Source organism: Leuciscus leuciscus, assembly GCF_965113295.1.
Source record: "Leuciscus leuciscus genome assembly, chromosome: 7".
Taxonomy (NCBI): domain Eukaryota; kingdom Metazoa; phylum Chordata; class Actinopteri; order Cypriniformes; family Leuciscidae; genus Leuciscus; species Leuciscus leuciscus.
In genome coordinates, this window is record NC_138731.1 from 9,432,205 (window position 1) to 9,444,644 (window position 12,440).

General features: G+C 38.8%; 1 protein-coding gene across 1 annotated transcript; it reads right to left on the reverse strand.

The window, feature by feature from the left end:
• Nucleotides 1-2,485: 2,485 nt before the first annotated feature.
• On the reverse strand, nucleotides 2,486-10,818 carry LOC309503368 (tripartite motif-containing protein 16-like). The gene is made up of 6 exons (XM_082176170.1): nucleotides 10,161-10,818; nucleotides 9,839-9,934; nucleotides 9,518-9,751; nucleotides 3,678-3,837; nucleotides 3,480-3,527; nucleotides 2,486-3,240 (listed from the first exon to the last, which is right to left on the reverse strand). The coding sequence occupies exons 1-6, from the start codon at nucleotides 10,731-10,733 to the stop codon at nucleotides 2,717-2,719; spliced, it is 1,635 nt and encodes a 544-aa protein (XP_082032296.1). The 5' UTR covers nucleotides 10,734-10,818; the 3' UTR covers nucleotides 2,486-2,716.
• Between the last annotated feature and the right edge of the window lie 1,622 nt (nucleotides 10,819-12,440).

Sequence of the window (12,440 nt, forward strand, 5' to 3'; positions counted from 1 at the left end):
CCTATGTTTTGAGACAGTGTGAGGTCATTCAGGAATGACTATATGAATTCAGTAAACAAGTTGTGTAAAACAATTTTGAACCCATTCATATACTTGTTTAACTATATAAACATTTAACTGATTGCAATTTTTGTGACTCTCATTTTATTCAAACTTTTGGTGTGAGGTTTTGGTAAGATATATTTTATAAGCATTTCATTTATATTCTTTTAAAGAACCAAATGGTTTTTCAACGTTTGTGTGAGATAAACTTCCACAGTTTTTCAACCTTAGTTAAATGATCATTAGAACAGTATGTTTTTTCAACTTTAGTTTAATTGACACGATCATTATTTTAAAGGATAGAATGTTTTTGTACGACATTGTTTAATCACTGTGTCTGAACAGCACGTTTCAGATGTCAGAGCTCAAAAGGGAGGCAGGGGGAATCCCGTGACACACACACACACACACACACACACACAGAGAGAGAGAGAGAGAGACGCGCGCGCGGCCCACACAGACGATGCTTTGAGAGACTTATTGCAATTGTTTTTATGACTCCATTTTATTTAAACTTTTGGAGTGAGATTTTAGTAAGATCTTTATAAACATTTCATTTATATTCTTTTAAAAGAACTGAATGGTTTTTCAACATTTGTGTGTGAGATAAACTTCCAGTTTTCCCCTTATCAGTTTCACAGTACAGCCCGGATACGCTCAGGAATATGTAGGGAGGATCGTGTGTGTGATACCAACTTCAAAAACACACACACACTCACAGACACTAACTGTCATGTTCAAAAGGCTTCAATAGGCTTCAAACAATTAAAACTAGCTGTCATATAGCCATGACGTATTATTTAATCACAGTGTCTTCAAACGATCAAAAGGCTTCAAAAACACTAACTGTCATGTTCAAAAGGCATCAAACTAGCTGTCAGATACCATCACGTATTGTTATAACACTTTCTGTCAATATCAAAAGGCTTCAAAAGACTTCAAAAGACTTCAAAAGTCAAAACTAGCTGTCAAAACATGATCAAAAGCTGTCAAACTGTCAATCAAAAGTCAAAACTAGCTGTCAAAACATGATCAAAAGTCATACTAACTGTCAACCTGTCAATCAAAAGTCAAAACTAGCTGTCAAACTGTCAATCAAAAGTCAAAAGGGGCGGGACACCTGTCACCGGAAGGGGCGGGACACCGGAAGGGGCGGGACATGTCACCGGAAGGGGCGGGACCTGTCACCGGAAGGGGCGGGGCACCTGTCAATCAATCATTTTTTGACAGGAGGTCCAGGGTATCAACTACTGAAGCGGGATTTAAAACTTCTAATTTGACACAGTGTTTTATTCACGTCAGAAATACATTGTGTAGGTACCTAAATAGTTTATTTTTATTCTTCTCCCAGTTTACCCGCCATTTACTTTCATGTCTTTCGGGAGAAGAATTTGCACGTTGTAAATCCGACAATCCTGATTCTCTGCGCTGAAGAGCAAACTATTATGGTGGCGCCGATCACCCGTTATCATCTAACATGATCATTATAAAAGTGTTTAAAAGACAAATCACTAACACATATTTGAGAATCAGAATACCAGATTTCACAATAAGAAGACAATTGTTCAAGCTAAAACCAAGAGGTTTATTTTCTCATAACAAAATAGACTCTGCAGTTTTGAATATTGAAGACAATGGACAAAATTGAGATTCTTGATGAATCCAAAATCAAGAAGTTTTATATCTTACAGCTCAGGGGAGCAAGTACGGCCTACCAAAGTGTAGACAATTTTTGTTATGCAGTTTAAAGTCAAATTAATATATTTTTTAAATGTCTCACTTAATTCTATTCAATATTACTGTTGTGTAATTCCGAGTAAAATGTTACACAATGTTGGGGGGTGGGGGGCCTGAGATCCTGACTTTGCTTGAGGCCCACAAAATGGTAAACCCAACCCTGACTGGAGATCACGTGAGAAATACATGATTTTATTAGAAATACTATGATCATAAATCCAAATTTAGTGTGTTTTGAAATTATATATTTAAAAAATAAATTGGCAGAATAAACCAAATAATAAAAATAAAAAAATTCCAGAAAACACGAAAGTGATTCATTTAGATGTGGAAATAAAATCGAGAGATCAGTAATATACCAACATCTATCTCATATTAAATATTTTAATCAACCTCCATATTAACTGTATTATATTGTGTAAATTGGACTCTAAAATATTAAATTACATACTTTAAGATTTTAAATGTTTAAATGTATAAACCTGTAAAAACAGAACTAACCTGAGTTCTGATGTCACTGATAAGATAATCTGTTAATGATAACTTCATTTAAAAAAAAAATCAAATTCAAATGCTTATGATTTAGGACAGATTTGACTTTAACCTACTAACCTGATAATAATCAAAATTAGGTAAAAGGTGTTTAAAAATTGTGCACCATAAAACAATACATACACACACATATACACAAGGCACACATAAGAAATAATGAGAAAATATTTTTTTTTATTGAGTTTAGCAGGGAATATTATATCATCTTCAAGCTCAGCACTTACTCAACCATAATCTGAACATGTTATTTCACTGACAGAAGCTCAGCTGTAGTATTAATGTAATAAAGAGAAAGTAAAAGACTCTATAACATCTCAGTGTTTATGATTTATCATGCAGCTCAAAGCATTATGGGTAGAATCTCTCTACAGTCTATCCTGATTCATCAACACAGTTTCACTGATGATCGGACACCAACCCTATACCCAGGATAGAGCGGTTGAGTGAATGTGGTCTGGACTGTGTGGATGAGGCTCATCGTGTCAGAGACGCTGTAGAAGGACAGAGTTCCTGCACTGTGATCCACATACACTCCTATTCTACGGCTGATGGGCTTTACAGGGAGTTTAGTCTCTATGTTATTGTGCCAGAATGAGTAACTGTCAGGAGAGCAGCTCAAACTCCAGGACTGATCATTAGATCCAAACACACACTCATTACCCCGTCCCTTCCTGCTGATGCTCTTATATGACACTGATATATACACACTAACACCACTCCACTCAATCTCCCAGTAACAGCGTCCACACACACTCTCTCTACACAACACCTGAAGATACACATCAAATCTGTCTGGATGATCAGGATACGACTGAGGCTTTGGGAAAGTGCCAGTAATCACTCTGTTCCTCTCAGACAGACTGAGGTGTTTATTCACTGTGTTCAGATCCAGATTGAGCTGATGGGAATCTGATGGAGATAAAACACATCAGAATCAGGAGTTATGAATCTGTCTGATATTTTAATGTATCTGAACTCTTCATGTTCAATATATCATCAGTGTCTCAGTGCAGTTTACCAGATATCCTGAGCAAATCATCATTTACATGATCAACTCTAAAACTCTTCTGTCATGTTTTCTTTCACTTCTCCAGGAAGAACATGAACACACTCAGTGAGTTTTTCTGCTTGTTTTCTCAGTGACTTACATTGTAGGAAGTCGTTCCTGGTCCTGGGAACAATGTTGGAGAAAGTGACTGTGGAAATCAACAGACATGAAGAGTGTGATTATCATGTCAAGAGAAAATGATCCCTGCATCCGTTCCTAAGACATTTCTAATATGATCTTCTACATGATCTGAGATGATGGAGGATCATTTCTGAGAGCAGAATCTCCAGGACTTTACCTCTGTCAGAGATCTTCTTCAGCTCCTCTTTGCAGAAATCCTCCAGTTTTACTCTCAGCTGAAGGACAGATTCTCTCACGCCATCAAAAGAGGAGAGAGAACTGAAGAGATTGTCATTTACGTCTGTAGATTCAGGAGGAGCTGAGAGAGACTGGAAACTCTAGAGAAAACACAAATCAAAGCTCATCACCTCCACACTTCATCAATAACCTGCTCTACTGTCAGATTTGTGCGGCTCTTGTTGATCTTTAGTAACTCTCCTCAATCCAACACTTTCACAGCATCAGCTTCATTCTTCTCATATTCATTATGGGACATTAGAGGCACAAGTTCTAGCATTTGCCATTTACACTATATAGCGAATTTATGCTCAATATTAGCTTGAGAAATACATGATTTAATTAGAAATACTGTGATCATAAATCCAAATTTAGCGTGTTATGAAATTATATATTAAAAAAATTAATTGGCAGAATAAACCAAATAATAATAAAAAATTCCAGAAAACACGAAAGTGATTCATTTAGATGTGGAAATAAAATCGAGAGAAAATATCTATAGAAAATATCTATCTCATATTAAATATTTTAAATAATCATATTATTATCCTGATCAAATGCATCAATCTCTATCTAAGCTGTATAATATCATGTAAATTGGACTCTAAAAAGTTAAATTACATTCTTTAATGGGAATGTCATTAAAGCCTTTGTTTTATTCACAGAATTAAAGGGCAAACTTTGCTAAATTTATATTTGTGTGATGAAAAGGCATTAATTTGTGATATTTTTGTCTTTGTTAATTTAATTTACTATGAAATGTGAAGTACTAAACAATACTTAATACTTAATAAATGCATGGATTTAGGGTAATATAACTTTTAATAAAGCACTTTAAGTTTTATTGAAAAAAAAAATAGGCTACTGTTGCATTATTGAAAGTGAATAAACAATACTTTTGTATTATTAAATGCAATAATATAACATTTCTCATTTTATTCTGAACATTGTCCAATTATTTTTCGTTGAATACATCGTGTGTCTGAGATTGGCTTTATTTAAAAGCACACTGAATTAATTTTGACATGGAGTGAATCGGGCAGCGAGTGATGAGGAGAGAGAAATGATCAACTAGAAATCTCTATTGAGAATGAGGAGATGTCGTCACGACACAGCGCCCCGCCCTCAGAGACCGCGTCATCCTCCCCTTTCCGCCATTTTGGGAGGATACCCGCCAGCACCGTTCATTGTTTGTATTGGTAGTAGAGGAGGTTGTGGCACTATTTTAGAATGCCTGGAAAACACTGCTGTGTAAAAAACTGCTCCAGTGTCTCACACGATTGTCGTGGAAACCGTAGGAACCATGTGTTACAGTTTTTTCATATTTTAAAATTTAAAAGTAAAAAAAAATATATATTTTTTGTTTGGCATTGGTAGTAAGTTTCTAGCCTGGTAATACCAGACTCTGCTACTTCACTTTGCTTCGTAGACAGAGTCTGGCATAGCATAATAGAGAAGTGTTTTCTCTCTCGCGGGGGGGCGCTTGTCTGAAGTTTAAAATCATTGGTTACCCGTAAGCCAATCACATAACGTTTGGTTATGGCGTGTGTTATGCGCATGCTCAGCCGCATCTAACTTCCACTGTAAACGCATGTATGATGCAAAAACTAAACCATCGAGCGAAATACCGGAGTGAACATGGCTGTGAACGACTTTTGCAGATTATGTGAAGTAAATCTACGCATCCACGGTACAATCAGCGTCTACGTCACGGCTCTCAGCCCGCCCTCTGTTCGTTGATTGGCCCGGCTGTTTTCAGGCCGGTGGAAAACTGAAAGATAGGCTGCTATCTCAGACTGAGTACAGAAGCGAAATGAAATTAGCGGAAGTAGGAAGTCTGACGTAGTCAGGCTAGTAAGTTTCTCCCTGTAAGGACCCTTTTCTTTTGCTGCATTCTTCTCCATTTCTTCTTAATTTTCTCGTAATTTCTATTATAATTCCTCGAGCCGTCTTTCCTGCTCCGTCTCTCTATTGCTCTTGCACTGTTGCCCCTGGCAACCGATAGCGTATCCTCCCAAAATGGTGGACGGGCTCAATTCGTCACGTGACAGCAAGCTACCTATGAGTATGTCCTCATTCTCAATACACAAGTTAACGCGCCAAATCACGGGCGGCGCCATAACTGTACACAAATGCACTTAATTTCCGCCGGAAGTGGTTTGCGCAGCGTCTGCCGGTGTAAACACAGCGATTATTTGACCATTGTAGCCTAGGCCTATGTCTTTTTTATTGTTGGTATCCGAACTACATCATAGGTAGGGGTGGGAATTGAATTCGCATGTTTAACTGAAAGAATGAGCAGAGAGAGAGACCCGGTCGCGCGCGCGCACTCTCTCTTCGGAGCCAGGCGAAAGTGTAAACAAGACTCACCGTCTCCAAACTAAGGGCTGTCTTGCTCTCTCTCCCTCGCACATATTAATCAAAATAAAACGACATGATGGTAAAAGGTCGGAAGACCAAAGTTTCATGTGGAGCATTTTTTCCCCCTGAATTACCGCTGGGTGTGAATTGTGCTAAAATACGTTGCCTTATCTAATCTGAAATGCGTTCCGCACATTCAGCTGCCATAAAAATCACACTCTTAATAAACGTAAAAACCTATCCAGTGATGTAATGTTTTCTGTGTTGACACAAACCTTGTGGGATATCCATGTCCTAACTGCTGGGATAATCACACAATTCGCGAACTAATGACTCCTTTGAACCGATTCATTTTAATGAATAGTTAAAACCTGTCTATGTTTTTATTTATTTATTATTATTAACGAAGCAAATACAAACAAATCAGGTACAATGTAAAAGTCTTACTACGAACTAACAGTGCACACCCTAGAAAATAAAAAAGAACAGAAGAACATGGAGCATGTTATACTGGCATTTATTCAAAAGAAAATGAATTAAAAGGGCAATTATTCAATAAGATTGTTTATAAAAGAAGCCAGTTTCTCGGCATTCTTGTTATTAATTATTAATGCTGTCTATGGTTAAAACAACTGATCTTTCCAACACTGAACTCACGAGACGTCTGAATCGATGTATAACTAATCGGTAACACTTTACAATAAGGTTCCATTTATTACATAAATTACATAAAAAGTACAGTTTTTTGCCGAAAAAGCATATGAATACTTTTTCCACACAGTGCTATCAGGAATCGATAAGAGAATCGTAAAAAAATTTAAACAATGGAGCGCATGGACATCTTCGTAGCTGGTTTGTGGTCGTAGCACTCTCTATCTAACCACTCGTTCAGGTGCTTTCTCGAGTGTTTGCAACCAACTACCGCACACGTCGTTCCCGAACCACTTTTCTTCATGTTGTAATTGTTATATCCTCTTTGTCACTGCGATATCAGTGCTTTGTCGGCACAACGGAGCTAGCTAGCAAAACAAACCAAGCCCGCCAGAACGGAAGTGGATTGCATCGATGGGAGGAGTTTAGGATGTAGAGCGGAAACGGCTCAAAAACCTGTGTATAGAAGTAAACTGGACAATCAATTTACTATAAATGAGTGTAGATTTGGAAACTGTGCACTGGAACCTGTCAAACTTTCATTGCTAACAAACTACGCTGAACCACCGAACGCTAAAGTTGTTCCTACAACCAATATGAGAACAGAAAAAAAGAATGAATGTACATCAGTTGGGAATCATTTCAATGTTAAGAAACAACTTATTTATATAAAGCCACGTTTCCACCGAAATTACCCGGAACAATTTTTCCCAGGAACTTTTTTACCCCAGACCTGTTGCTGTCTGTGTTTCCACCGCGGTCTAAAGTACCCTGAAGATTACATAGACAGTATACAGTATAAACGGAAGATTAGGCAAATAGTTCGGTGTCGGTCACATTTTAAGTGACGTAGGGAAAGTTCCTGCGGTGGAAACGCGGCTTAATTTGTAAAAATAAATAAATAAATACCATATCAATGCTTAGAAACGTTGCTATTTAGGTTTTGAGTGTGTACGTTTTGGGAAGGGGCAAACTGTTCAGAAACGGCCCTGGTCTCATTGTAGACTTGAGTAGATTCGCTCAGGAAAAGCAGATCAGAATCTACGAGCAGATTGAACATTATTTATAACTTTTGAGCAGTTAATGACACTGAAATCCACAAGGACTCGTAGGACACGATCCCAAGGTCAGTTTTGTGTGGTTTCAGTATGTTGAAGCATTGCTACTATACAGACTTCATGTTTAGGGTCTTCATGGTCAAATTCATCAACATGTTAAAGGTAAACAATTATGAAAATACTGTCAATTCTGTCAAGTTTTAAAATCATCTGATGCAACTTTGATGAATATTACTCAAATTGCTCCCATCAAGTTCACGGATTTCACCATTATATGAGAAATCAGAAGGAAAAATTAGGTAAAAAAGTTCAAATGTGAGTGAGGATGATCAGATGAGAGTCTGACTGATGATTATATAATAACCGAACACACAGATCAACACTTCAGTCAGCGGCTCATTATGCCCTCATAAAATGTTTCTCTGTGAGTCTCTTGCTCTTGTCCACTATGATCCTGGGAAATGCTCTTAAGAATAGTCTTAAGCTTTGACTTAAGTGTCACACAATTCTTAGTAAAAAGTAGGACTTCTCTAAGAGTTGGAGACTTTTATAATGAAGCTAAAAGCAACTTTCAGCAAAGTCTAAAGGTCGTTGCCACACTGAGTCCGAAAATTTCATATGCGTTTTTTCGTATTCGTGATTCGGTGGCTCTGAATTGTCAAAATGCTTGCTACGGATGCGAAAAACACATAAAATCGAACCCGATACGAATTTTTTTATGACGGACGAAAGTTTCGGAGGCCGAAATTATACACACTGAAAGCACTTAAGAATCAGTCTTAAGGTCCATGCACACTGAGTCACAATCACGCGATTGACCAAACATGAGGTCGGTTTTTTTTTTTTACGTGCAAAAATTTCGGACATGAATTTCAGACTCAATGTGCAAGGACCTTAAAGGGGTCATATAATGGTACATGCACTTTTACAAGTTGATTGTACTGACGTGTGTTGGCAGTGCCTGTACACAACCATCATAAAATGATAAAAATCCATCCAGTGTTTTTTTTTTTATCTCCTTTTCCCTTGTCTCAAATCAAGCCGTTCGACCGTGTGCCCCTCCCACGATTGTTGATTGACAGCAGCGTTTCAACACAGACCCGCCCTCGCTCGTGAGTGAGCTGTCATCATAGTCCACGCGGACATTGTTGGTACGCTGGAGCAGAATAGTGTCTAAGTGATTGTGGTGTTCTGTTCTTTGGTGTAATAACGAACACAGCATCATTTTGATGTTCCTAAATCCGAACCACTGAAGACGCAGTGGCTGAGTTTTGTTTTCGAAGGGAATATTCCCCACGATCAACGTCAATGCTTTCATGTTTGCGCGAATCATTTCACACACCAGACTGCTTTACAAACGAGGGTCAGTATAAAGCTGGTTTTGCTAAGAAGCTGCTCCTGAAAAAAGGATCAGTACCAACAAAATGCTTGCACGCTTCACGATGAATGCGGCTATTTACACTCAGGGTACATTACGGCATGTTTTCTATGTACGACGTTCTCAATATAATTCATAATCCCACGTTTATAATGAACAACGCGTTATGGTTATTGTGTTATTACAAACTGTGTACGCAGGTGTTAAAGTTAACGTTAACCATCTACAGGACAAAGTGTTTGCGCGTTGTGGACCCGCCTATAGGCGCATATTAGTAACGACCTCTTTAAATAACAAAAATTATATGGTCCTGTTCTTCTCGATCTCTATTACCTGCAGGAAATGTATGTGATCCTGTGTGTGTGAAAGCTTCTCCAGCTCAGCGTCTCTCCTCCTCAGATCATTGATCTCCTGCTCCAGTCGCTCCAGTCGTTCTTCAGCTCGACTCACTGCAGTCTTTTCCTGATCTCTGATCCGCTGTGTCGCCTCAGAGCGGCTTCTCTCAATGGAGCGGATGAACTCAGTGAAGATCCTCTCACTGTCCTTCACTGCTGTGTGTGCAGAGCGCTGTTAGGACACACATCACAATCACACAGTGAGCTTCAGTGAGTCCTGACTGAGACTTCTCAAACTTCTCTTCTTCTCCAGACTCACCTTATGAGCCTCTACAGCCTCTCTCAGCTGCTGAAGATCTTTCTCTCTCTGCTGGATCCTCTGCTGGAACGACCTCTGCGTCTCCTTCAGCTGCTTCTGCAGCACAAACCAATAACACAGATGGCACTTTATACTGGCACTATATCATCATGTGAAGAGTTTAAAAAAAGATTTTCACAATATTTTCTGTTAAGATAATATGAAAGTCCACTTGCAGCTGCTGTTCACTTCTGTGACGTCTACAGTGTGAATGATGTTTTCTGATCATATGGTGCCAATATAAATAGTGTCAACATTATTTCATCAGTGTGTAGTTTCATACCTGTTTCTCTGTCCTCTGTGCTGCAGCTGATACAGTGTCGTGGTTTTTATGATCGTCCATCGTACACAGCACACATATAAACTTCTGGTCAGTGCGACAGAAAACCTCAAGGAGTTTATCATGTGTTTGGCAGATCATCTCCTGCAGTCGTCCAGTGACATCAGTCACTTTATGTGGCTTACGGGAGAAATATTCCTCATGACGGTCAAAATGAGTTTGACAGTAAGACTCCAGACACACCAGACAGGACTTGACGGCTTTGTGTTTTCTTCCAGTACAGACGTCACACTGCACATCTCCAGCTCCAGCGTAACAGTCAGCAGGAAGTTTAGTCTTCTTCAGTTTCTCCACCAGTTCAGCCAGCATGGTGTTTTTAGCTAAAGCAGGTCTTGGACTGAAGGTCTGTCTGCACTGAGGGCAGCTGTAGACTCTCATCTGATCCTCCTGATCCCAGCAGCCTGTAATACAGATCTTACAGTAACTGTGTCCACAGGAAGTGGTCACTGGATCCTTCAGGAGATCCAGACACACTGGACACATGAACTCATCCTGAGAAAATCTGGCTTCTGCCATTTTACTGCATGAATACTGAGACAAACACACAACAGCTCAACTGCACTTTAGTTTCTCTTTCCCGAACTCTTCCTGCTTCCTGGTTCTGTGTTTGAGTGACGTGTGCAAAACAGGTTTATCAAGTCTATAAACCCTCATAAAGCCTCATTCCTGCTGAGTTCAGATTCTACTACAGTAAATGCAAAAACATTCACTGTAAACCCTAATGCTCAAAATAATTAATTGGTTTGAGAAGGGTAAATTTAAATTAAACAAATTAGCTATCTTTTATGATTATTTAGAAAAGAAAGCTAGCGTAAGTTCTGCTGGGAAGACTCAATTGTTACGTCACTTATTAACTTCTCATCTAACCAATCATGTTCTTATACTTGTAGTATAAAAGATCGGTACTTACACATGTCTGAGTTCACAGATGCTGATGCTTTCATTCCCCTCCATCCTCCCCACCACCACCAGGATGGTCCCTTCCCATACCTCCAGGGGGTCGGCTGTGCTCCGCCTTCGTCTTCGAGTCCGTACCCTCGGGTTGCGAGCTACGGACGGGGCCTACGCCAAAGAACTTTATAGCATATATTGCTTGCTGGGCTGGTAATAAATTTATAAGTGTTACAGTATTTATTCTCCAGAGTCTTTCTGGTATAACTTTTTCTTCTGAAGCTCACAAAACTGACACATTGTAAGTAATCTGAATTGTTTAATTGTTTTCAGTTTTATGAATTTGTTTCTTGAAATTTAGACAAACTTATATTTAACTGAAACTGGGCTGGGATTTCTATTTCTCAGCATGCTTTGTAAATGCTAAAATTAAGTGTTATATAATATTGTTTGTACAAGACTAATGTTAAGTGGGAGATATAGCTATGTTTTTAGGGGGTTTCCATCATGGTGATGAGTAGAGCATGAGTTTGGTTTGAGAACAGATATATGTTTTATGTTCAATATTGTCATAGTCATTCAGCAATTGTTATGCTATGCTAATGCTATCAAAGCATTGTGTTACCAATTAGCATTTACTGATTTAGCTAGTTAAAGCTAGCCAAGTTGAACAATAAGACTAAAACCTCTTGATTGTTTCAAGTCCCAATATTTTGCTGAAAAGACACTCGACAACTGGAGACAGTAGCGTTGTTAACCACCACGCAACCCATGCTTGTGTCGGGCCGCAGGCTTGAGGGACCCCCTGCTGACCAAGTTAATACATCAGTTGATGAGTTGACCTTATTTATTACATTTAAACATTGCTTATGTGACCAAATTTAGAATTCTGCAAACATTGTTCGGTGATCAATGTTTATATGTGAAAAAGTCTAAATTAAATCTGCTCATCATTTAAAGCAATCGTGTCTGTTCTTGGATTAAACTGCTCGATTCATGATACTTAATGAACGTTTGAAAGCGTCAGAGTTTCAATGGAGGGACAGAAATCCCCCAGATTTAATTAAAATAGGCTATCTTCACATGTGTCCCGAGGATGCACGAAAGTCATATGGGTTTGGAACGACATGAGGTCGAGTAGGGAGACCGGGGACAGTTGCAACATGGGGATGGTTGCAACATGTCATTTTTCTCCAATCAGAAACAAGCTAGAGTGATGACACTCATACTGCACATGCACAGTTAGACCCTCCCCCCACTAAGAAGACAGTAGACATATTCAACATCTGCTGCTGCATTTATTGAACAAAACTTGTTTTGGAGGTATGAAAG

What these genes read in the sequence shown, in the direction of transcription:
- LOC309503368 (XM_082176170.1), bottom strand. Translation starts at nt 10,733, where the DNA reads ATGGCAGAAGCCAGATTTTCTCAGGATGAGTTCATGTGTCCAGTGTGT. An exon ending in CACAGAGGACAGAGAAACAG is followed by an intron (nt 9,935 to 10,160) that starts GTATGAAACTAC and finishes TTTGTGCTGCAG; the next exon opens with AAGCAGCTGAAGGAGACGCA. An exon ending in CAGGAACGACTTCCTACAAT is followed by an intron (nt 3,241 to 3,479) that starts GTAAGTCACTGA and finishes TATCTCCATCAG; the next exon opens with ATTCCCATCAGCTCAATCTG.